The 26277-nt window shown below is 38.5% G+C and overlaps 1 protein-coding gene across 1 annotated transcript; it reads left to right on the forward strand.

Moving 5' to 3' along the window:
- The first annotated feature begins 11358 nt into the window (after nt 1-11358).
- On the forward strand, nt 11359-25772 carry LOC136562164 (threonine--tRNA ligase 1, cytoplasmic-like). The gene is made up of 19 exons (XM_066558847.1): nt 11359-11613; nt 12314-12406; nt 13176-13366; nt 13891-14014; nt 15123-15244; nt 16040-16157; nt 16376-16440; nt 17130-17208; nt 18395-18541; nt 19150-19248; nt 19585-19751; nt 20266-20428; nt 21032-21169; nt 21603-21680; nt 21779-21879; nt 23002-23106; nt 23927-23999; nt 24684-24798; nt 24914-25772. The coding sequence occupies exons 1-19, from the start codon at nt 11359-11361 to the stop codon at nt 25060-25062; spliced, it is 2382 nt and encodes a 793-aa protein (XP_066414944.1). The 3' UTR covers nt 25063-25772.
- The last annotated feature ends 505 nt before the right edge of the window (nt 25773-26277 follow it).

Consider the following 26277-nt stretch of genomic DNA (forward strand, 5'->3'; position numbering starts at 1 on the left):
CAAGGATTCCATATCACCAGAGTTTTTTACCTCCTCAACGTCCCCCACAGGCAGCTCCTCTAAGCACTGACCGTTCCTGGTCCTTGCAGCAGCCATCTGACTCCAGAGCTACCCAATCCACTCTTTTATACCACTGTTCTTATTGGCTACAGGTGTGGCCTGTTAACATCAGGCCTGCTCCTAATCTTTAGTAATTGGTTCAGCTGCAACTCTTTAGGGGATGAGATCACATTCTATACCACCTTCATTTAACCATACTGTATCCCCCTACAGAGACTGCAGTAATTAAATGTAAAAGCCAAAAATTAGAGAAATTCAAAGATCAGAAAAAATGTTTTCAAGGCCAAAGGCTTGCTTTTAGATTTTGTTGAAAGCAAAATTGAGGGAGAATAGATAAGTGAGGTCTGGATATTTTGAGATATGGGATATTGTGTGTGGAAGCATACATAATGCATTGCTATGGTAATGGTTGCCAGAGTTGGTATGTTTTGTGGAAAAAAAAAATTCTGTAAAAGTGTAGTTACATAAGCAACTGCTACTTCAGTCACAAAAGCCATTTAGTTATCTATAATATCATAGAACTTCTCATATTTTACATTTTGTGTAGCAAGGGGAGCAGTTTACTGAAGTGGCAATTTATATAGAGGAAATGTAGATTTCCCTGAGGTGGGCAGGTTATTAAGGAGAGATTCTGGTCTTTACTCCAACATACTGTACTTACAGTACCATTAACTACAGGGTCTGATAGCTTCTAATGTGTTAATAGTTGCAAGAAATTAAAATAAGAGACTGAAGAGTACTTAAAATGGTAATTCTAAAGTGGAAATACCCATAATAGTTGGGAAAGACACTTGTTCTCAGCTCTTTATTTCCTCTTCTCTTCCTTCACTTCTCTTTTACTCTTCTTTCTCCTGCTGTCTATAGCCATGGTTAATCTGTTCCAGGTTCCAAACTGAGATAAGCAGCTTCCTGTCAAATAAGCCAATGCTGCTGGATGAATTGACCTTGACATGACTGCTGTGATGCCAAAAGCCACAAGCAAATGGTGACAATTGTTACATATTGTCACCTGATTTGTATTGTTGATGCATGTCATAGAAATACCAGGTGGTAAAGACACAAAGAGTGCAGTCCCTTGGTTCATCAAAATCTAACCTCTTGAACCTCAATGAACCATTGTGTCAGGCACAATCTAAATAAAACCCTTCCTTATGTATGTTACCTGTGGTATTACCTCCCACTTTGCAAAACACATTTGCTCTGAAAATACATGCAAAATTAGGGATGGCACCCTCAAAGCAGGAATACTGGCAGTGACTTGGGCATGCCAAGTAGCAGGTGTTTGCAGGAAGCCAGTCAAGGTTTTCTCTCAGTATTTGCTGGCAAGAAATGGCTGTTTTTCCTGATCCTTGATTGCATTGGCCCAGTGCATTCTCTCTTGCAGAATACCATCCACGAGGAGGTGCATAATCCATAAGAATTTTTTCTTATAGATTCTTCCCACATAAATTTCATTAGGAGAGCAGGGTTTCTTTTCTATTTCCAATGCCCCTCCAAATCATTCAGATGTGGAGAAAAGCATGACCATTCATTAAGGAGCTCTGTACTCCAAGAACATCCTAAAACCTCTTTGAGGACTTACTGCTTCTCTAAGTAATCACTGGAAGCAGGAAAACACGAGATGCAAGTACCAGAGCATCACACAGTATTCCAGGTGTAGCAAATTGTGGCTTATCAACTGGCATCATTTTATTTCCTGTTTTGTTCCTTTTCCTTTCCTAACAAACATTTGTATTTTTGGATTGGTGCCATGCACTGAGTTGATATTTTTATAAAAATGCCTGTCACAATCTGAAACTTTCACTTTGAGTGGTAACAGGCAACTCAGAGTTCATCACTTTATTCATAAAGCCAAGAACACTAGCCCACATATATAATTTCACATTTATCTACACTAAATTTCCTCTGCCATTTTATTAACCAGTCAACCTTAAGGCCCATTTACAGTTCTGTGCACAGCTCTCACACTACCTACATTGAGTAAATGTATATCCTCAGCAAATTTTTCCACTTCACTGCTAAGATCTTCTTCCAACCAATTTTTGAGTTTGTTAGGAAAAATCAATCCCCTGCAGAATTCTACTGGAATTCTCTCTGTATTGCCCCAGTGTTCATGTGGTTGAAGCCTTGTGCTGGGGAATGTGGCACTCAGCACGGGTCTGTAAAGGTGCTGGGGAGCTGGGTGCTCCCTGGTCTGGGATTTCCTGGGTGAGAATCATGTGCAGTTGTGTGCTGTGCTCCGTCCCTTGCACTGGGATCTGCACTCCAGCAAGAGCTCACCAACCTGATGTGTGCCTTCCTCTGTGCCTGGCACACTGGGCAGCAAGTGAGGGGATTGTTTGGCATTTCCAGCAGTGGAGGACTGTGTGATTTCCATCAAGATTCTACATTAACTGAGGTCTTCTCAAAAGGGATTTTTTTCTATATGCAGCCCAGACTTATCTTCTTTGTCATGTGATTTGACACCCATGATCAGACACACATAAGAAAGAATGAACTTCAGAAATCTGACTTCACACAGAAGGCAGGACACTAACAGCCTTTGCTAAAGGAATGTTTTGGGGCATAGAAAAGGTGTTTTAGAGCACAAATAACAACAATACACAGCCTTGTGACCCACTACTCAGGGCCCAATACAGCCATTCAGTAGGGAAACTGTAGAAGATGAGTAGAAAGTCTGTGGTAATATGATTTGTTTTCATAAACATGCAAAAAAAGGAATTGTATATTAATCTGTTGGAGTTGAATGAGTATAGCCAGACAAATAAAACCTAGATGTTTGAATAGCTGTGGCTTTTTTACTTGGTTTGAACTTCATGGGCTTGATTTACCACTACAGTGCACTTCACTTTGCTGTTTGCATATGGAACGTGGTTATGAAGGTCTCCAAATTGCAAGGAATTCAAAATTCCTGAAGTGTGATCATCATCACATCTCTGAATTTGGGCTCATACTCTTCACTGGTTTGTGTTTGGGTGCAATTTATTCCTCTCAGGGAAGACAGTCTCTGAATTTTGTTTGCCACATTCAATGAAGGAAAGGAAGTATTTGCCACTATGTCTTTGAAACATCAAAGTTACATTTGTATGGGTTGATAAGGAACATAGACTCTTTATTGATGCTAGCAAATCAAACCAAGAAATGCTTCTAAAAGTCCTATGTGTCCTATCTGCATCTGTCTGTGTGTGTGTGTGTGTATTGTGCCTGGGAAAACTGGGCAAACAAGTCATTATGCTATTGTTGCAATTCCAGATAATCATTCACAGTTATAATGTCAAATAGGCAGCCAAGGAATTGTCCTGTGGTGCAGTACCATCTAGTGGCCCCATTGAACAGGGCTTTGTTGGTCACAAGTACTGGTGCTCAGTATTAACTGCCAAATGCTGCATTTGTTGATGCTTTTTGTTATTGTTATTAAGTTTCTGAAAGAACACAAAATACATGCAAAAAATGACATAAACACCCTACTACCTAAATTAGTAATGATGTTTAGAGGTGTCAGATGCCAATATATGGCTGTCCAAAAAAATATAAAAATCTGTTGCTGTGGCTTAACTCTGCACTTTCTGAATAAATGCTGTTTACATGCTTTGTACACATTATTTTTTGTTATTTAAAGCAAGGCAAAGACTGTCACTTTTACAATGAACTTATAATTAGCAGTGAAGTTTTGCCACACATAAGCTTTGTTCCCCTGTGCAAAATGTTAATTTCCAAATGACAGATTCCAGAATATTCTGAGTTAAAAGGGACCCACAAGGATCATCAAGTCCGACTCTCAAGTGACTTAAGGCAATCACGTACAGGGATTGAACCCACAACCTTGGTGGGTTATTAGCACCTTATTGTAACCAACTGACATATTGTGAGCTGTAGTCCATTCTCAGCTAGATTCCTTAACAAATTAGGCAAAGCATGACTCCAAACACACAACTGCAAATGCTGGAACTGAATACTAACTACATAAAATGAAGCATTTTTGGAGTTTCCAAGGTTTTCTTTCTCCTATTTTTATGTTCAAATATCTGAAGAAGGGACTTAAATCCCAGTATCACAGCATGTATCAGGTTACATGCTGTTCTTACATAGGTCTTCCTCAGTTTCTATTAATCTGAAAGTAAATAAATAAAAATAACGGAAACTGTGATACTAACTTAGGCTGTCTGCCACACTCCAAGAAAACATATGAGTAAAATATTCTACATATGTACTTAGCCCTTAACACTGAAAACTAGCAGTGTCATCAATGCATTACTTCACTACTGAATACCTGTAACAAAGACCAGGGATGACTCCCAGCATTCAACAGCATCCAAAAATCAACATCCAAAAATGTTCTTTAAACAAAGCAGAACTGTACTTTACAAATGCCAGGTAAAATCAAATGCAATTAAAGCTTCAGTGGTACTTCACTTATACAGAAATTAACTCATGGGAAATGTGATTATTAAAGACATCATGACAGTGATAATTTTAACCTGTATTTGTGGAATGATTGGTTCAGTTGCTCCTCGGCAGAAAGGCTTCCTTCTTGGTCACTCATCTGACAGGTTTCATGAAGCTCCATCTCTGCTACAGCTCTCAGTTTTGTTTGCTCTGATAACGCTGGGAAACGCATATGGTCTGGATAACAAAGAAATTTCTCTAATAGCTGATGCATAATTCAAAATAACATCTACAGTTTGATGTAATTCTGTCAGTGATGTTACATTTGGATAAGTGGCTGGTTTAGGTAAACACAATATCTTTTGACCTCATATTCATAAAGTTGTTTCACTATTCATATTTCCAATAGACCTGAGATATACAGGTCAGACAATTTATAGAAATTTGGAAATCATGAAAAGTCTTACTCCATATAAAATTCTGTCTGGCCAATGAAGAACTGACTTTCTATGGTATCATATTGGCAAGTAGTAACCCACAGTTTCTCCCTATGAAATCACTAGGGGCTTTGTTTTATATTATAGGGAGAATTGTAAGTAAATTAATCAAGTCACTAATCTTGAGGCATCAGTGGTGCTGTAACACCCCTTAAGTTACTGTGAGGGTAATTCTTTGAAATAATGAGGTGAAAGAGTTCAAAGTGGTGTTAAAACAATTATGTGCAAGCAACAGTACATCCTTCAGTGGCCACATCTCACTAGCACAGTTCACAGTTTTTGCAGAGCCACATTAGTCCACAGCCTGAGTGACCTCGTGGAGTCATGCCACGTTTCCAGCACCTGTCAAATGGTTCTTTCTGGAGGGCATGCAGACAATGGAAACCCATTAAAATAACCATATCTGCCAACAGGGGCAGGTTCAGAGAACAGAAATTGGCCCCACTGCACATGCAGCTGATCAATAACAGAGATTGATTCTATTCTGTGTGCTCAGTCAGTCTGCCATAAAGAGTGTCTTTAACAAGCACAGTGGGCAGGATGGCACTGCTCTGCTAGCTGGGTGCTGATGCCACATAGCACAGCCATAGCAGCTTCTCGTCATGCATCTAGGCTGCATTCCCTCCTTCTGATTCCTTTGCCCTATCAGTCATCTTCTAGAGGGTGGAGAAGAAAATTATTGTAATGGAAATAATGAACAATGTTCTTTTTCATCGTATCTCTCTGTGCACCTTGTAACACTGTTTATCAAAATCGATCTATAAAAATCCACAATGCCATAACACATCATGCATTTTAATTGAATCTGAAATATATGTATGCATGAATTTAAACAGATTATTTGCATGAATTAATGTGAATATATAGCATGTGTTTTTCTTTGCCTGTTATCCAGTCAAGTATTACTAGCAAAAACAGATTCTAAAACTAGCTTTGCACATTTGATAAGCACTGCTGGGGGAGGGGAAGGAAGAAAGAGTGTAATAGTGGCTGAGCTAAGGCAGCCTGAGGCATTTTTCTGCCTGCACAAGGCACAGACAGACAGAATGGATTGGGGACGCTGTTCCAACAGTATCCTTTACTCTTTTGGAAATGTGTGGCATTTGCTTTCTCCTTTTTCTCTGTATCTCCTGTGATGTTGTCAGGGAGACAGAGTTCTTGACTTGCACCCCGCAGCTGAGGCCATCCCCCTTTAGAGCAGTACTACCCCCAAACCTTGTACCCACTGGAAGACTGAAATCTGTTCTGTGACAGGCCCCTGCACGATCTGTTTAGGTGGCATAGAATAAAAACCTCCCTGCACTGTCTCTTCAGTTAATTCAGAGGAAGTCCAAACTTCATTCTAAAAAGTGTATTCCAAAAGACTTGGCTTTATAATGTATTTATGATCAATTATATTTATACTGATATGGGTTTTTTTAAAAAATGATAGCATAAAGAGGCCCTAGGTAGCCTTTTCATAACATTGTAGTCTGTGAAGTACATTGTAAATGTATTAAATTCCCCAACAACATTTGTGAACCTCCTTTGATTTTCTCGTTCCTGCTATAAAACCTTACTGTAAATTGATCTTGAAAAGTTACATTAAATGGGCATCTTTTGTAATTAAATTAGGGTAAAATGTCTGTTGCTTTCTCATGTAATTAAAACTCCAACTGTCAATTTTAAAAGTAATCAGGGTGTCAAGAGAGGGCACAATCTAGTTATTTTAAAGGTCAGAATGGTTTTTATATTTCAATTTTTCATATTTAGTTTATTAATATTTTTACAGGACTCAGACTTCTTTCATTTATAAATAGTTGTAATTTTAAGATGTTTAAAGTTGGTACTGAATAGATTGGTGAAAGATGTGACTATTTTAATTACATTCTAAAAGGACATTCTCTATATAACCTTTGAGCACAACCCTGCAGTCATTGCTGAGAAAAACTCTAGCTGACTTGATAGACTGAAATTTAGAATATAACAGACACAAAAAATAAAAATAGGTCAGTAAGATATAATTGTGAGCACTCTGCGCGTTTCCGCATTATCTTTGCTAATATCGAGAAAAAGATTGTTCTGCAAATCAGCACGGCTAGTGCCTGATGTCCAAATAACCATTTGATTCACTTCACTTGTATTGGTGGTATTTAGTAATTCAATCCTTTTTCACACAGTTGTTTACAGACAGATACAATAACAAACAAGAAAAATGTGAACAGGATCACTTACTCGGGCGTTTGCCTACAGAACTTCTCAATCTATTTTTAATAATTTGGAAAGCGGAAGGAGCGTAAATGATCAGTGTTACATTTCTTATCTAAGCATTATCAGTAATACCTAGAAATCCTTTTCCTATCCTGACTTTCATTTATTAGTAACAGCAATTTGAATATTCAGCATTTTATCAGGTTAAATATTCTAAGTATAGCAATAAAATATATTTAATTTTTTTTCTCCTGATTATTTTCTCTTTCATAACAAAGAACCATAAAGGCAGCAAATACTATCTCTGGTTTAGTGCAAGAGAGAAAGTAAACACTAATTATAGCAAATAACTATTAGTGTCAAAGGATTGCAAGACATTACCAATATACACTTAAGCATTTCAGAGCAGACAGTGACCTTACCTTCATAGCCAAGGAGAAAGCATGTCAGCAAGTTAGGAGAGACCTCCTCCAGAATGGAACAAAAGGCAGAGAAAGCACCTGGGCCTTTTAAATACAGTTTATCTAGAAAATATTCAGTTCTCTTCTTGTAGCTCTCCTGGGACCAAATGTCTTTGTATTCCTCCAAGGAAAAGACTCTCTTGTAAACCAAATATGACAGCACTTTGTTCACATCCAGCTCTTCCAGTATTTTCTCTCTCTGATTGCTTGGGATTTCAGAAAGCCACTTACTCCTGTTTTCATTTTCTCTTCTGGTAGATTTTGCACAGTTGTAAAACCAAGACTTGGCTGTTCTTCCAAACATTTTGATATTTAAGTAGAAAATAGAAAATTCTGCTTCTGCATTTATTGTGCAGTATTCAGTATGCAAAATAAACATAATGTGAATGGCTAAAATGCAAATACATACTGCTGTCTGTGATTATTGTAATTCCAATGGAATAAAGAAGGCCTACATACAAATTATAAAGAAATCTAGCTCAATGCCTGCAGCCTCCTAAGAGGATTACATTACACTAATTAGCCCTTTACAACTGTTAACAGCTTCTGAACCGTAATGATGAGACTGAGAATTGCTTAGTTACTGTTACTTTTTAATTCTGTAACTGATCTTCAAAGATATCCCTTTGCAAAAAATAATTCATTCTAGAAGACAGCTGATCAAACTGAAATAATCTGTACAAGCTGGTGCAGGACATAAAATAAAGCATCCTTTGTACACTTTAATTTTATATTCCTCAGAGGCCATACTCAAACCACAGTACAAATGCCCTCCACTTCTTGTTCTTCCATAAAATATTAGCTTTAATATGCAAAGGAATTACACATTTAGAAAGCATGTTTCTATATATATTTTGTAAACCTGTATGCAAAAGGTAAAAAAAAAGGTTACAGAATAAGACCTTTTTTTGTGAAGGTAAATACATAACTACTAAGAATAACAACATTTCTGCATGTCTAGATTTTTATGCCATTTCTAAGCAAAATAATTCATGTAGCGTCCATTTCCTGAGCCAGGTTTAACAGTGGAGATTACTGCAATCCCAGTGGAGGTGTTCTGCCACTGATAATCATTCATTGAGGATCACACATTACATAACCTCCCTTATGCAAATGCTCCTTAGTACATGGACTGCTCGGGCTTGTTTTCATACTTTCTGTCAACATAAATTCCCTGTATAGAAAAGCTATGAATACTTCCTGCCTCCTCCTCCTGTTTCTTCGTCTATTTTTTCTATTTCTACTGCTGCCAACTGATAATGCATCCATGGCCTTGCTCGTGTGGCCTTACCTGCACTTTTCTAAAGGATATTTTATCTGTTGTGGAGCCAACAAAAATATTTTGCCAATCTTTTAGTCCAACGAGTTTTAGAATATTTTCTGTTCTTGTGATCCTAAGTTGCAATCACTGTATCCTCCCGTCAGGCTTCTGTTTCCAAAATTTCAAGTACTTTTCAGTTAACATTAGAGTTGACCACTGACCATATCCTAATGCAGGAATTTTATTGTGCATGTGAGCATCCAGTCAGCCAGCGAGGCGTCCCAGAATTGTTTGGCAGCATTGCCTGTCACCTTGTGGTTGTTTGCCGATACAACAAGCCTCTGTGTGACATTGACATCGTGTGGAGCAAGGACCATGGGATTGTGTTTTACTGGAAGCAATATTAATGGTCCCAGTTTACAATGTCATGGCTTATTGGCCATAGCAGATTCTCACTCCTGTGAACATCTCAGGTAGAGCTCCCCGTGCTCTGCACGACGTCACACACCAGAGAGGGCCCTCTGGGGGGACAGGGATGGTACAAAGCAGCTGCAATCCAACCATGAGCCATCCTAACCATGAGCCAGGAGCACAGCTAAACCAGCGTCATCTGCAGAGGGCAGAGAAAGTAGCCAACCTGTCTGGCACATCTTCTAGGTAGCCTTTGAAGGCAATGGCTCTTTAATTCTCAAAATTCCCTCCATAGAGGTAGTAAGATTTTTTTTTCTCTTCAAATTGTTTCTGTCTCGGAAGTTCTACTAATTAGCACCACATTATCTCAGCAGATAAAAGACCCCGATAGAGGGAACTGGTACTCCACATATGTTAGACAGCATCCTCTGAATCAGCCTTCTCAGCCTCTACAACTTCAGAGGGGAAGTTCTTCCATTACTTCACTAAATGCTAGAGCAAGCCCCAAGTTACATGTGTTTGAGTTCATAAGGCTCAACCCAAAGATGAGATACAGAGAATATAACCTGAATACATTTCTCAGAGTTTAATTTAAAAGACAAATCTGTGTTTATTTCATTGTGCTGACAACACTGCTTGTCATCAGTATCCTAAGCACAGTAATAAATTCTGCACAGTAGTGAATTTAGAAATTAAAATAACAGGTAACTTATCAAATTAATAATGAAATGGATTTCTAAAGGAAGCTATAGACTATGCTTTACTTTCACACCTGCCAATCCAGCCTCAAAGATATACAACCTTGCTATAGTGAAGGATAGACATAGGTGTTGTCGTGTTGTACCTCTTCAGGAAAGCAAGGAAGAATTGGTGCAAATTAAAAAAGTGCATTGGTATCAGTTTGCTGAGGTATATTAACCTAAAATTTGTGAGTATACACTATAGGAGTATCTTTGGACTTGGTGCACTGAATGATTGACTTTTTTTGTCTAAAGGAGTACAATGTTTGGAGCCAGAAATCTTCCCATTATTTTTGTTGGTAAAATATAACCTCAAATTTGTTCTTATAAAATCTTAAAATCACAAAGAAAAGTAGATGATATAGGAAATGTATCAAGTTGCGAACAATTACAAAATTTATCTCTCTGCTTTCTCACATACCATGTAGTTATTTCCCACCCTGTAAATACAAAAATAAAATGCTAAAATTCTGATTTGGTAATTGCCAATTTGGTAATAAAAACCCACACCTTTTAAAGTCTGAGTATAGATTAAAGGCAAAAATTTGAAAGTGTGTGTTGAGAAACTGAACACAGAAAAGTGAGTGTGAAGTGCAATCAAGGGAGGAAACTAGACAAATTGAAGATGCCAAGGAAGTGTTTAACACAAAAGGATACATGGAAGTACATGGTGGATATAAAAGATTTGTGATGGAGAGCTATTCTTTTCCCAGGGTCAAGGGTCTGAGGTATTTAATTGCAATGACTTGTAAATGATGCAGCAGACTGTTGGGCTGTGCAATAGGAGTTGTGCAATCCTCCCAAGCTCCGAGTCCTAACACCGGGCAACTCAAACCTCTTCAAATTATTTACCTTCGTGCTAACTTCTGCAATTGTGCTAAGATGCTGAATAGTTTCAATCAGCCTGATTTCATACGAAATGGTGTCAGCCAGGAAGCATCCACTACAAATAAGCTCTGACAGTGTTTATTTGACATTGAAGTCAAATAAGAATGTAATCGACAAACACGTTTTAACAATGGCATTGTTTCATAAAGCGTTTAAGGAAAGACTGAATGTGGCACATGGAGCCATGGTCCAATTGACGCTGTGGTCCTCGGTCATAGGTGGGACTCGATGATCTCAGAGGTCTTTTCCACCCCAATTGATTCTGTGGATATCGACACTTCCCAATTGCTCGCCGGCCTCGGGTAGGTAGATTGATCACCAGCACGGCAGCAGCGGCGCCAAAGAGCCGTTTGCCCAATTAAAAGGAGCGATGGGAGCAGGCACGCCTCGCACGGCCCCGCCGCCGCGCCCGGGCGGGCTCCGCCGGCAGCGGGCGGGGCCGGGGCGGAGCGCGCCGGGCCAAGATGGCGGCAGCGGCGGCCGCCGAGGCGGTGGAGCTGCGGCTGTCGCGGCAGGAGCGGGAGCTGCGCTGGCTGGCGGCCGAGGTCGGCCGGCTGAAGGAGCCGCAGGAGCTGCACTGCCCCGGCAGCGCCAGCCCCGAGCTGCAGCGGCTGCGGGCCGAGAACGAGAAGCTGCGCTACCGCCTGCTGCACCTGCGCCGCAGCCTGGCGGCCGAGCTGGGCCGGGCGGCGCCGGCGCAGCCCCCGGCCGGCGGAGAGGTAGCGCCGGTACCGCTCGGAGCGGGGCGGGACGGGACGGTGACCCCGGGCGGGCGGGACGGGACGGGACACGGACATTCACGGGGCCGAGCCACCTATGCCCAGCTCCCGGGAGCAGAAGCCTGTCGCGGTGTCTGCCCGCAGCCCTGGGCAGTGCTCTCTGCCCTTGTGCCAAGGCGGCGGGTTCATAGAGCCATAGAATGGTTTGTGTTGGGAAACACCATAAAGATCATCTCGTTCCAAGCCCCTTGCCATGGGCAGGGACATCTTCCACTAGACCAGATTGATCAGAGCCTCATCCAGCCTGGCCTTGAACACTGCTAGGGAAGGGCATCCACAGCATCACTGGGCAACCTGTTCGAGGTATCACACGATTGAAAGTTGCTGTGACTGCTCGCTGCTCTGGTTTGACCTCCAACGGCCTCTCTGTGGCCATTTTGCTAGTGGTAGTTGTAGTAGTAAAATTTGGGAAATTTTATTGAGAGGACTTTGCTTGGTGAGCTGCATTGCTGTGTCTGCAGAACATCAAAAGGATGAAGTTTAGATGTGCTATGAGAAGTCTTTGTCCTGAAGACATACCTTATTCCCTCTAATTGCCTTTTTAGCCCAATATTATAGTGGTTTGCTTTGTTTTGATGATTGCTGGAAAAAAAAGGTGAAGGTATAGTAGGGGTATACTTTGTATTCTCACTGTTTTCAGAAAGTCTCCAGTGCAAGTCCTACTGATGCAGTGAATCAAATTAAAGAGGAAAAGAAAAAGGAAAATGAAGCTGTGAACCAGCACCAGAATGATGTAAGTGGTTCTTTAATACCATGTAGTAATAGGAGTGGTTTTCATCCAGGTTCAGAAAAGGCACTCAAATCTGGAATACTTTGCTGTATTTTGAAATCCCAGCTTTTGGGAAGCAAGCTCACTATAGCACAGTGAAAAAAACCTCACATTATTCAAGAGCTTAATCTTGCATTAGTAGAGTTACTGATACATTATTAAATCTCTACATTTTATGTAACAAAAGGATTTGGGTTATTGGAAAATAAAGGTCATGGTTTTGTGGTGCCTGAGGAGGGTGGTGGTTCATGAGCATTCATGATGGCTGAAGGGATATTGGCAGCACTGCTGTAGTACAACAGAGCTTAATAACTCACCTTAAGCTAAAATATAGGAACTTCATGTGAACTCTCTGGCTTGAATCTGATGCTTTAAATGTAGTGGCAGAGGCGAGGGCTTGTTGGAGTGATCCAAATTTATCCAGGACATCTGCCAAATGCAAATTTTGGGTCAGGAATATAAGCTGCTTTCTGAGGTCCAGCTCACAGACCCATTTAGGCCCAGATTGATGTAAGTGCATGGAAAATTGTAAAATCACTCTAAAATAGTCAGTAAGTTGGATGGGACTATCCTGTATATTATTATTTATAAATGCTTTACAGAATTTCAGTGTAAATTCCAGTACAGCTAAATCTGGATGAGTTGGAACCTCTGGGGATGCACCAACACTGTGAATCCTTTTATTCTCTTTGTCTCACAAATATGTGTGCATGATCAAATTTATGTCTTACAGTTCCAGTGTGGGCCAAGCTTCATAGAAGACAGACTGAAGCTTTATGAAGCACTGAAAAAAGAACATGATGCTTTGCTAGCTTACAGAGCAGCCAACCAGAGCAAACCTATCAAAATTACTCTGACAGATGGGGAGACAGTTGAAGGGGAATCTTGGAAAACCACGCCATATCAATTAGCTGTAGGAATTAGGTAACCTGCACATTCAAGGAGGTGTAATTTTGTAGTGATAAAACTGTTACTATCGTTTGTCTCTTACCTTGTTATATAAAATATATATCATGGTCAGTGGGTGGTGGCTCCCTTAAATTGAGTTGCTTGGAAAGCATTGGCACTTCAGCTTCATGTAGTAGAAACAGCTGGTTACAGTTCTCATGCTTGGGATTCTGTGCTGGATCATAATGCTTCCAATTAAATCTGTGGCACTGCTGGGAATTAAGAGACATCAGAAGTTTTGTGAGTTAGCAGAATCAGTAGAACCTGTTGTAAGGAGCAGCCTTTCCTCCAGATCCCCCATACTGAAAAGTGTTGAACAAAACCTCTCAAGACCTTAAGGTTCTATACCTTAAAAGCAGGCAAGTGTTTAAGCAGCCACAGGAGCAAAAGTTTACGGTCTTCAGTTGCTACAAGATGTGGATGTGGTCTCATGGGATTTAAAAATCTAAAGGCTTTTACAAATCTGAACCTAAATATTCTTGTCTCTTCTGTTTCTTTAGTCAAGTGTTGGCTTCAAATGCAGTCATAGCCAAAGTGAATGGTGAACTCTGGGATCTGGACCGTCCGCTGGAGGGAGATTGTACTCTGGAGCTGCTCACCTTTGATAATGAAGAAGCCAAAGCTGTGAGTAAACACTCTGGTTTCTGCTTGATTAAAGAAACTAATAACATAAAATTGGTTGCAGCATTAAGCTTTAAAAATCTTACATTAAAAAACCCACAAAACTATTCAAGTAATGTATTTCCTATGATTCAACAAAGATTAGATACTAAGTGCCTGTAGTCTGAGACTGAGTAAAGTCTTTGTGTTCTTTTCATCCTTCTGTTTTACATAAACAAGTTATTTCTCAAAGGAGTTAGCACAGAAAGCCTTGATTTGTATGTGAACTTGAAGCAGTCTGTGGTTTGGCTCAGTGCATCTGAAGATCAGATGGTAAAGCAAAGTGAGGCAGTCTCAACTGTTTTTTAAAAGCTGTCCAATATTAGACTTGAGCCACAAATAAAATCTACACCCCCTTGTACTGGCACTGTTTATTAGATCCTTAAGTAGACATTTCTTAGTCAATTAAACTACATGTATACTTAGCAACTTGACTGAGATTTTTCTTTAATGGTATTCAGTCTGAAGCTTATGTTATCTTTATACACTGGGATTGGACTTCAGTTTTGTCAAAGAATTATTTATGTGATTAAGCTTGTTGGAGACATTTCAGGAGCCTGTCAAGGCTTTATCTTATAGCAGTAGCTCTGAAATAGTCTCAATTAATAAGTCAGAACATCAGACTGGTATTGATCTACTGTGTTGTTGGCTTCCCTCTTCTGACATTTCAGGTAATATAGTTTACAGGCCCATTAATAAATGTTCTGAATGTGAACAATGGCAGCCTAATTGGCTACATTGCTTTAGATGTGATTAGTGGTACATAGACTTCAACTGAAATTAACTTCTAAATAAACAAGGTACAGTAATTAAGTTGAAGGAATTGTGCAGAGGTAGAGTAATCCTCTTTCAGACTGAAGTATGATGGGCCTTTAGTGCTACATCTGCCATTATCTTTTCATTTTGAAGTATTCTAAATGAGTAATACAAAGTTGTTTTACTTCTCTCAAAATTTAAACAACATTGGTTCCAGTCTGTGTCCTACCTGCACATATCTCTAGTTTGTTTTTTCTTCTTTTTAGTTACACAATGCCATTGAGCTCATGGTTTGCTCAGCTGACTTCATTTACAGGTTTATTGGCATTCAAGTGCTCACATTCTTGGAGAGGCCATGGAAGGACATTTTGGGGGCTGCTTATGCTATGGACCACCAATTGAGAATGGATTTCATTATGACATGTATATTGAAGACAGGTAAAATTACAGTGTCTTAGAACTTTAATACTCCCTATTAAAGATTAGTACTAGAGTTATTTTGTTTGTTTCTGCATGTTACAAGTATAATTCTGACTCTAATATGATTTGAAACATAGTTTTCTGTATATACGGTTCAACTGAGTGTGTGTATATATTTAAATTCAGAAACAGTGTTCAGACACCTGCTCTCTAAGTGCTGAAGTTGTTCTGTGGAAAAAATGCAAAGTGTTGGGGTTGAACTTTCTGAAGTTCCTGTGAGGCAAAGGGGATGGTTTCTTTGAAGAGTCATGCAAGTTTGGTTTCCAGGGGCCAGAGTCACTTGTAGAAAGGGCACAAATGCATGTAACTTGTCTAGGTGTTTACTACTTTTCTAATCCTTGTGCACAGCTTTGCAATTCTGTTTTTTTCCTTGTTTATCCTTCTGTAGGCAGGGGGAATACTGAATCTGCATGAGCTGATAAACTGGCTCTTGTGGCTGGGTTGAGCCTTTTTGACCCTTGGTTTGTTTTTTTTTCTTAAATCATATGTATATTTTGAGCTATAGGTCTTCCAGACAGTTAATCATGTCAAAGACTGTTCCAGACATTCAAAGGAATGATTGCAATGGGTTTTTTCAGGGTGGTACTACCTGTGTTTCTGGGTTTAGAAAATACAGCTGATTGTAAGTAACTAAGGAAAAAAATACCATGACAAATCACGACACATTCCATGTTTTTCAAATTAAACCATTAGAAAAATGGGAGTATCAAAATGATTCATTTATATTTCTTTTGCCTGTGTCTTTTTATCTAGAAGTGTATCTAGTACCGAATTCCCACTACTAGAGAACCGTTGTAAAAATATCATGAAAGAGAAGCAGCCTTTTGAAAGGCTGGAAGTCAAGAAGGAGATCCTCTTAGACATGTTTAAGGTAAATCTTTAGAGTAGCTGTGGATCTGAAGTGGGGGGTTTTTGGTGTTGTTGATTTGTTGTTTTGTTTTGTTTGGTGGGGGTTTTGTTTGTTTTGGGTTTTTTTTTATTTAGAAGTGTCTTTTACTGGTGCACTTGTAATATAAAAATGTAATTTTTGAAGAGAAATTTATTATCCATTTTATAAACATTTCTGACTTTTCATGCTTCCACACATAGTATAACAAGTTTAAGTGTCGTATCCTTAATGAGAAGGTGAAGACACCAACTACCACAATATACAGGTAAAGAAATATACTTGAATGGTATTATTAGGTATTTTTATAGCTAATTAATTTAATTTGAGAGAAAAATTTGGAGTTTTTTTATTATAAGTTCTGAATTCCTGTGTGATTGTGATTTAGTTTGCAAATAATATTGCTGCTTAGGTAGAGTGAGATTTTCTTTCTCTGCTGGGACAGATTAGGTCTCAATTTGTGGACAAATATCAAATTCAGTTTTTATTTATTCCCTCTGGTTTCAGTAGACTGTATAAATAAATTTGCCATCTCTGCCATTGTCTGGCTGCATAATGGAGAAAGCTAACTCTAGCTCAGTGTGGGGTGAAGAACCTGCTCATTCAGTTACTTGTTAGTTGGTTGGAAAATGGCAACATCATTTTCTGTTTGATGTGCATACTTTAAAATTTCTTGGCCAACTTGAACAAGTTCATATATGGAACTGTATGAATTGGCAAATGTGTTATGATGCTCTTGAAAATGGATCAGTTGTGCTGAGCATTTACTGAGTGAATATTCCACTTCAGGTAGAAGGCACAGTTACATTTGAGGTGCACTGAATTTGCTGCATGGTGCATATTTATATGTACTGCCATGTTTGAATGTGTTAAACATGAACTTGTGTGCCATTAGTGAATGCATTGAAAAATGTTACGTTGCTTGGAAATGAACACTGTTTTTGTTTTGGCATATAGATGTGGTCCATTGATTGATCTCTGCAAGGGACCACATGTGAGACACACTGGAAAAATTAAGGCCCTTAAAATAGTTAAGGTAAGTTTAAATTAACTGTGCATCAAAACTGAAATAAATTGTCAGTTGATTTATTTATATATTTATTTTTCCTGAGCTGACTGTACTAGGATTGGTCCTTTGCATTGTTTTCTTTGCTTACTGTAGAATAGTTCTTCATTTCTTTCCCAGTTCCCATTGTACAAGTAAAACTACTGACTTTAATTGTTGATCTGTGTCTGACATTTACTGATTCTTGGCTAAGACAGTAGTACCTCAGTGAAAGTTCCCAGCATGTTTTGTATCAGAGTATTAGTGTAGTAACCTGCTCATTTAGACTGATGAAGAGCACTGCAAAACTACTCTAGCTAGTGGTGACAGATGAGCTGTGGAGCCAATTCTGCTGTGCACAGGAGAGAAGAGCAGCCTAAGCCCCTGTGGCAGGACTGTGCCACTGTCTCCCATCAGCACTGCACTTCACAGGACAAGGGTCCTGCTTAGTCTGACTGCAAGGGGGTGTACATGCTCTCTTCTGCAGTAAGTTCACATCAAGATACTCACTGGGCCAGAAAACAGTATTTTGACCTCGTCAGGTACAGGAGATAAAGTGGACCTTAGCAGGTCTGCAAGTGCTGCTGTTAAAAAATGGCATTGCTTCCAGGGAAGCCAGAGACAGTGTTTGCAGAGGCCTCTGAATGTATGGTGTAGTTTAAGTTACTCACAGATCCTGCTTTTGGTAACCTTATTAGTCTGAGCTCTTTGGAACATTCATCATTGTGGCTTTTCCTGACTTCCAAACTGAAGTGTATGGAACTCTTGACTTCCAGGGATTGAGTGGGTAGAGGGTTAAAACTGCTCAGGTTTAACGGTGAGAATTAGGTTTAGTTTGCCTTTCTAGCTTTCCTACTGGATTATGTTTTCAACGTAAACAACTCCTGCCTTTTTAAAAGCCATAATGTGAAATAATAAAATATGTCATGATGTGAGTTAAAACAAGGTACCTAAGCAGAATAAAATAGGATTTGACTTGTCACTTCTGCTTGTCTTCTGTATTAGTATGCTGACTAAAAGGCACTGCAAGTCTCTTTGTATTACACACAAAAGCTGAAGGACTGCATATAATTCTTTTCCCAAGGAAAAATACAATAATGTTCGAATGGGTTAGTGTTTATCCCTCCTTCCCTGATATTATATAATATTATCCTAAAGTATGGGTTTTGTGTGTCAGAGTTCCTCTACATACTGGGAAGGAAAATCTGACATGGAAACTCTGCAGAGGATATATGGAATATCCTTTCCTGATAACAAAATGATGAAGGAATGGGAAAAAATCCAGGAAGAAGCCAAAAACCGGGATCATAGGAAAATTGGAAAGGTACACTGTTCCACTGTCTACTTCTTTTATATTTCTATTGTAGAATTTATTCTCTTCCCTTGTATTTTAGTTTTGGTTTGGTTTTTTTGTTGTTGTTTTCTGACAGTTTTAAGGGGAGCCAGTTGTGCTTCTTGATGTCACTTAGATTTTAAAATTTTAGTTCAACAAGCTCATCACTTGCATATGAGCATTAAACTAATGTTGGGAAGAAGTTAATGGCTGTAGTCCCTTAGTTTAAGGATATAAACCTTAAACCTATTAATGTAGAGTCTTTGCAGATCCTACCTAAACCACTCTGGTTTTCACAGAAGAGAATTTATTTGGAAATTGTGTAAATAACAAGGTTTGGTCATTCTTTATAAGAGGTGTAAATTTGGGGAAATGTGTGTTTACATGGTCAAAGAATCAAATGGAATTTGGTGTTTTTATGAATCTCTAAGAGTAAGAACTGCAGATCAATTAACTGGTCTTGCTGAGCACTTGCAGACCATAAATCATCTTGTTGCTGTAATATTCCATCTTTGCAAGCAGTGTCTTGATGTGTGTGAAGTAGTTACATTCTGCGATTCTGAATTGCTATTAGAGCATTCTGGGTTTGATTTACCTAGGAGCAAGAGCTCTTCTTCTTTCATGATTTGAGTCCTGGAAGCTGCTTTTTCCTCCCTAGAGGTGCCTTTCTTTATAACACTCTGGTGGATTTCATACGGGTGAGTATGTACTGATGTTACTGATATAAGTCCTAACAACTTTATTATCATTTGTTGATCTTAAATGATAAGCCATTCATAGTGCTGAGCTAGCCACAGAAAGAAAAGTATCTATGTATGTAAACATATACAAGATTTTTACAAGGATTATACAAATTTAACCTTTTTGAAAATAAGGAAGAGTGAAGCTGTGTTTTTCCAATTGTGCCAAGTCTGCATGTGCAGTAGTCCTATTGTGTCCCTGTAAATTGCCATCATAATACCACAGTTGAAAAGAATCAAGCTTTGGCTTGTCAAAAGCTCTCTCACCTTTTCAATGTTGCACTTGTTCTCTAGGGGGAGTATCGCAGGCGTAATTTTACTGAAGTTGTATCTCCAAACGTCTTCAACAGTAAACTCTGGGAAGCTTCAGGACACTGGCAGCACTACAGTGAAAATATGTTCTCTTTTGAGATTGAGAAGGAAACCTTTGCCCTTAAACCCATGAATTGTCCAGGACATTGGTTTGTACTCTCAACTGGAAAATGTCCTATTTTATGTCATTTATCCTTTTTGGGGCTGAGGAGAAATAAAAGGAGTATTAATACACACAGTAATGTATGTTTATTATAGACTGCTAAGCCAGTGTGTCCAGAGAGCTCCTCTGACAGGGCCCCAAAGCAGACCTTTGCAGTAAGTCTGCACTGAGCTGGGTTTGTGCATGCTAATACTAGTCTGTGCCACTAGTAAATACCAATTCTGTGGGATAGAGGTGGGCATCAGATGTGGTGTTCCAAGAAGGGGATGGATTAACCTGTCTTGATTTACTCTTGCAGTGTTTTTTTTCTCAGTGATCTTTAGCAGTACACTGAGAGTGGTGTGCTTCTTGTGTTTGCCTGTCTTTGAGGATGTAGACACTCTGAATGAGTAAATACTTAAAAATGTGATCACTGTCTGTACTGAGCTTTGTTTATTTCTGTGTTGTCTTAAATCTCCTGTAAGAGGGATAAAAGGAAGGTTCTTCTGTGTTCCTTTCAGCTTGATGTTTGCCCATCGTCCCAGATCCTGGAGGGAGCTGCCTCTTAGACTTGCAGATTTTGGAGTTCTTCACCGAAATGAGCTCTCAGGCACTTTGAGTGGCTTGACTCGTGTAAGGCGCTTCCAACAAGATGATGCTCACATCTTTTGCACAATGGAACAGGTAAAAAAAAAGGCACCTTCTACATCCCCACCAGTCAACCAAAAAAACCCTTCCCTCTCCCAGTGCAAACTAACAGTAAAAAAGAAAAAAATCCCTGAAGTATTTCAACTCTTGATTCTTCCATTGTACAGCATAAAGCTGCTTTTGATAGGTTTTTTTTCCTATGTGCTTCGTTTTATTTAGAAAGATGCATTTGGGCAGTTAAACCCCAGAAAGTAAGATTTGTTGCATTTTCCATCTCCCTCTGCAAAAAAAAAAAGCAGTTGATCCCATTGTTTTCTATAGTAATGCTGAATAAAACCTTAATTTTGTCAGTAATGCCATAGATTTTAGTGGAACTCCATGTAAAAATGGATTTACTTTAATTCAGGATACAATTTGTCTCCAGAACCTCATGCTTAACAAAAACACCACTTTTCTTGCCGTGTTTTGAAGCCACAACACCTCAGATCTTTCTTTGCCCATTAAATGGATTTGCGTTCCTTGGATGTAATTTTCGAGTGATTTTTAATTCTTTATGTTCTTGTTATGAGGAATTCAGTAGATTCAATTACATTTTTATATAATTCAATTTTAACCTATTTAATATGTTTTATGTTTAAGATTGAAGAGGAAATTAGGGAGTGTCTTGATTTCTTGAAGTCAGTGTATGCTGTCTTTGGCTTTACCTTCCAACTACATCTTTCTACAAGACCAGACAATTATCTTGGAGATTTAGAGATCTGGGATCATGCAGAAAAGGTAATTAATTTAAAAGCAAACAAACAAACCCCTTAATATATGTACTTGCAGAGATAGATATTTAACTGAGTCCTTCCATGCTGCATGGTAAATTGTTTAAATCACATGCTAAATACTACCCTTGGTGGAAATTCTTGTAGGAAAACATCACATTAAATCTGAAGTTTCTATAGAAAATCAGAACTTTCAGATTCTTACTTAGCCCCTTACCTTGAACTAGTTAAATTTCTATTAATCTTTTTTTCTGATTAATCATTATATTTATACAAGGAACTACTATTTCCAGATTATTTATCATAAACGAGCAAATGCTTGAACAATAGAGGTTGTGCTGCCTTTTGACTCCTTTTGAATTTCAAAGGCAATTGCTTTGACTTGCAGTAATGAGAGGCCCTTCTACACTTTTTATTAATTTCTCTCTCATTATGATTAGCAACTTCAGAACAGCTTGAATAACTTTGGAGAGCAATGGAGTTTGAATCCAGGAGATGGAGCATTTTATGGTCCTAAGGTTAGTGACTCAGCATTTCAGTATAACTTTGGGATGGACAGAAATGCAGATGTACTGCAGGCAACTATATTTAGTAACTGTGTAATTTTGCTTCACAGATTGATATTAAAATCAAAGATGCAATTGGTAGGTACCATCAATGTGCTACCATCCAGCTTGACTTCCAGCTACCCATTCGGTTTAATCTTACTTATGTTGGGTGAGTGGTTCAGCTGAATATCTTCCTTTTTAAAATGAAATTGAACAATAGCTTCCATTATCTGTAATTCCCATTATGTACTAATGCTATATTGCTCATTTAACAAATGATTAGCTTGTAAATCAGTCAGCTGGTAGGCAGAGCAAACAGCCCCAGTGGGCAGAGGAGCGAGTCATGAACTTGAAGATATTTTCTCAATGTAATGATAGCTCACTTATATTGTAAATGCAGGAAAATCTTATTTTCTGTCTTGTCTGCCAGTTTTGAAGACAATCAATCATAAGTAATGCTAAAATCCCCTCAGCTGAGTCAGTTTTCTTTTTCAGTTTAGTCATTGTGTCTCCTTGGAAGACACAGCACACAAATTGAAACATGCCCTAAGGAGCACGTATGTTTGTACTAAGTGGTTCTTTATTTTTATCAGATTAAATTAGTTAACTTTGAACATAAACCAAGTGCAAACAGCTTTTAGTGAAAATCTGGCTGGTTTCCAGCTAGGCCCACTGAGGAAATTAATTTTAGTGCCACATTGACTTGAATACTCATTTTCTGGGTTGTATTTTTGCAAATTTGTGTTTGATTTTTGCATTTTTTGAAGATGGGGAAGATAGATAAGAATTTCTAATTTTTTGGTCCTGTGGTATATATATTCTGCTGTAGATGTTATAGTTTTTATGGTAGGTGATAATATTATTATGAACTGGCTTTTTTTTAAAGCCAGTTTTTTTAAATTTCAGGATTGTAATTTAAGTGAAGTAATGAAAAGTAAGGGCAGGTAATTTCCTGTGCAACAAAATAAAAGCAAGTCCTAATGGAAAGAGTGCAAGGAAGAGCATAAAATATTAAAATGCACAAAAATGGTGCTGAGTCAGTCAAGTGTCTTCTCAGGTTTAAGAGTGTGTCTCTGCCACTAGCTGCAGGCATGATTATTTTAAATTAGAATTTCTTTAAAAGCCCAGCTGACTTGAAGTACATTTTTAATAAAACCAGTAGGCTTTTCATAAGTATAACGAAATTTGTCTTTATGTTAAAAGAAGAATCAAAAATATTAGTAAGATTACATGTGTGGAGAGAGCTAAGATAACTTTATTTTTAAACAAAAACCTTCATTTTTTTTTTCAGTAAGGATGGCGATGACAAGAAAAGGCCAGTGATTATTCACAGAGCTATTTTGGGATCTGTGGAGAGAATGATAGCTATTCTAGCAGAAAATTATGGAGGAAAATGGTATGTGGAAATCTAAGACTTTACCAATTCTAACAAATGGAATTCTAAGAAGACTTTAACAAAGTAGAAACTGTATATCCTTCCTATTGTCCCATATATTATAATGCAAAAATAATATCCCTAAAATTTTCTCAAAATTAGTAAGATTACAAGAAAAGTCTGGTTTTCTGGTCTGAGTTGTATGATATCCATACAATTTCATGAGACTGCAGAAAAAAAGAAAAAATAATGCAAAAATAGGAATTGTAATTGAATGTGTAAGTCCTGCATTAATCTTGTTCCTTTTTTCTTAAAAATCATGCTTGTGTACCAGGAGGATGTCAGATGTATGTAAAGTAATTATTTGTGTGTACACAGACATTAATGAATTGTAATATGTGAAATATTTTTGTACTTCCAAGATTGATCATTTTATCTTGGATAAGATCTGGAAGTATTTCTTTGTGAATGTATTTTAACTACTAAGGAAGAGTTAATTCTTATTTTCAGTCACCTGACTGTCCATCTTCACTGTAAAGTAATAGATAAAAGTGAGAATTATGCAGAAAAAAATTCTGTTTAAAGTTGTCAAGTCATCTGGGAAGAAAACAGAAGGTTCAACTTCCCCGTATGTCATTTTACTGGAATCTATTTGCTATTTTGTGTGAGTTTGAAATGAGGGAGGTAATACACTATCCAACATCCTTAGCTAAATAATTCTGTACAGAATTTAAATAATGTAAATAATTCTGTACAGAAATTATTGTTGTGGAAGGTGACTGTGGCTGTGAGTGGAAATGTAAAATGCACCTTTGTTTCCTGTCTGTGCTGTGCTGGCCAGGCCGTTCTGGCTGTCTCCACGGCAGGTGATGGTTGTGCCCGTGGGCCCCACCTCGGAGCAATACGCCCAGCAGGTGAGAGGACAGCTCGGCTCAGCTTCTCTCCTTGTGGCAGCAGGCACATTTCAGAGATGCTTTGTGCTTGTCCTAGAACAGGGAATTAAAGCTTACTAACTCTGGAGACATGGTGGGGGGGGGAGATATAAAAGTTCCTGTCCAAAATTTGTATATGTCTGAGTAAGGGGTATGCAACTTTAAGTATTTTGGGTTCTTTAATTATGTACATACTTCTGTAATTATTCAAGGACAAAGCATCCTGGATAACAGACCTTATATAACTCATGCTTCATTACAGCACTCTCAGCTCTAAGTAGGCAGAGCCAGTTTGTTCCATTTCCCACCATGTGTATTCTTGACCACATCCCTTTTGAACCATGGTTGGTTTTACCCCTGTCCCATGCTCTCCTTTTAATGCAAGAATAAATGTGTTTGTTCCTACTCCTCTTTGTTCTTTCTCAGACTGAGGACATGTTTGATATAGATGTTACCTTCTATTGTCTCCCAGCTGGGGTGCTGCTGTGTGTGCAGGTTTCTTCAGATAACTTCATTGAAATCCTTATAATCATCCATAAGAATGAAATTATGCATATGCATGAATTAATTATTGGGAGATATCAATAACTGCAGCATTTACAAATGTATGTGGTAAACTATGTAGTAATACTAAGAGGGTTTTGGTTTCTTTGGGGTTTTTTTTAGGTTTGCAACCAGTTTTTTGAAGCAGGATTTATGTCAGACGTGGATCTAGATCAAAGTTGCACATTAAACAAGAAAATTAGAAATGCACAGCTGGCTCAGTATAACTTCATTTTAGGTAATTGCAGCATCTTACATTTCTGAATATCGTTGAAGTTACAATGTTGGACAAAGTTTGTTCTAGGCTCATTTTCTCACGTACATTGTGCAATATTTTGTGCTATGTCTTGCAGTGGTTGGAGAAAAGGAGAAAGCAAATAATGCTGTCAATGTGCGAACCAGAGACAACAAAGTTCATGGAGAGATTTCAGTATCTTCTACTATTGAAAAACTCAAGAAATTTAAGACTTCACAAATTGCAAACGCAGAAGAAGAATTCTGATGTTACTGCTAGGAAAAAAAATATTAGCTGCCTATGTGAAATGTTTCTTTCTTCCTGCACAGCAGTGATACTCATCTGAGAGAATTTTCAGTTAATGGATACACAAACTAAGCAAATGGAGCACTGTTGGTGCTCTAGGAAAAGCATGAGAGGACAGATGCACCTGCCAGCTCCTTTAACAATCGCATGGGTTTCCAATCTGCCTGAATTGCAGAATGCTTATTTAGAAAGTCCTACACCTCTGATGTGGTGGGTTTGCTGTGGAAATAAGTCAGGGCTGTACCATGGTGGGGATCAGGAGGCTGGGAAGGACAGGGGAGATGCTGGGGGTGCTGAGCTCCCTCAGTCATGGAGCAGGTACCTGACTGTGATCTGGCATCCTGAGCCTGGCAGTGCACAGGTGCCTCAGGAGCAGTCTGGATTCGTTTTTTTTTCTAGCTTCAGATGGTAAAAAAAATTTGGGGGGGGATTGAATAGCTTGATTGTTTCAGAATGAGTGTTCAGAGACTATGAATGCACTGGAGTCTTTGTTGGAAGTCTCAGTATAACAAGGCACTCGTGGAGTTGGTGTGATGACTGGTTGCTGTGATGGTGGTTGCCAAGAATGCAGTTCAATTACTATAACTGTGTGTGAAGTGTTTTATTTTTTCCCCTCTGTTTGCTGTTGTTTTGGCTTTTTACTAAAACAAACACAAAAAACCTGAAAAATCTTTCTGTGTGTAATTTATTACTTTATTTGCTGGAAGTAGTTAGGATGCTGAAAAGGAGCAGAGGACAATTTTAATTTTAAAACAGTAAGCTGGACTTGAAGCTGGCCGTATTTCTGTTTTGTTTATGCTTAGAAATGATTTTTAAAGCTGCTGTTGCAGGCAATTGAGCTGGATTTTTTTAGATATTTGATTTTCACCATTTTTTTCACTTTAATATGCTGTTATTTAATTAACAGGCTTAAATAGCGTTAAGTGTATTGCTCAGTTACCTAAGCTATAAAGCTCTAGTTGTGATTTAAATATCACAGCCATGAAGCAGAAACTACAATTAAGTGTGTAAATATTAACACAAATACAAAGCTTATGTTTTACTTTTGCCTCACACTCGTACAGACCTGTGTTTAATAGGTCTGTGTTTGGTTTTGTGGATCTGTTTTTTCTCTCCTGCTTGTAAAAGAAAAGGGGAAAAAACAAACATTGAAGGAGCAATGGGAAAGCTTTCTGT

The sequence above is a fragment of the Molothrus aeneus genome, chromosome 13 (genome assembly GCF_037042795.1).
Source record: "Molothrus aeneus isolate 106 chromosome 13, BPBGC_Maene_1.0, whole genome shotgun sequence".
Taxonomy (NCBI): Eukaryota; Metazoa; Chordata; class Aves; order Passeriformes; family Icteridae; genus Molothrus; species Molothrus aeneus.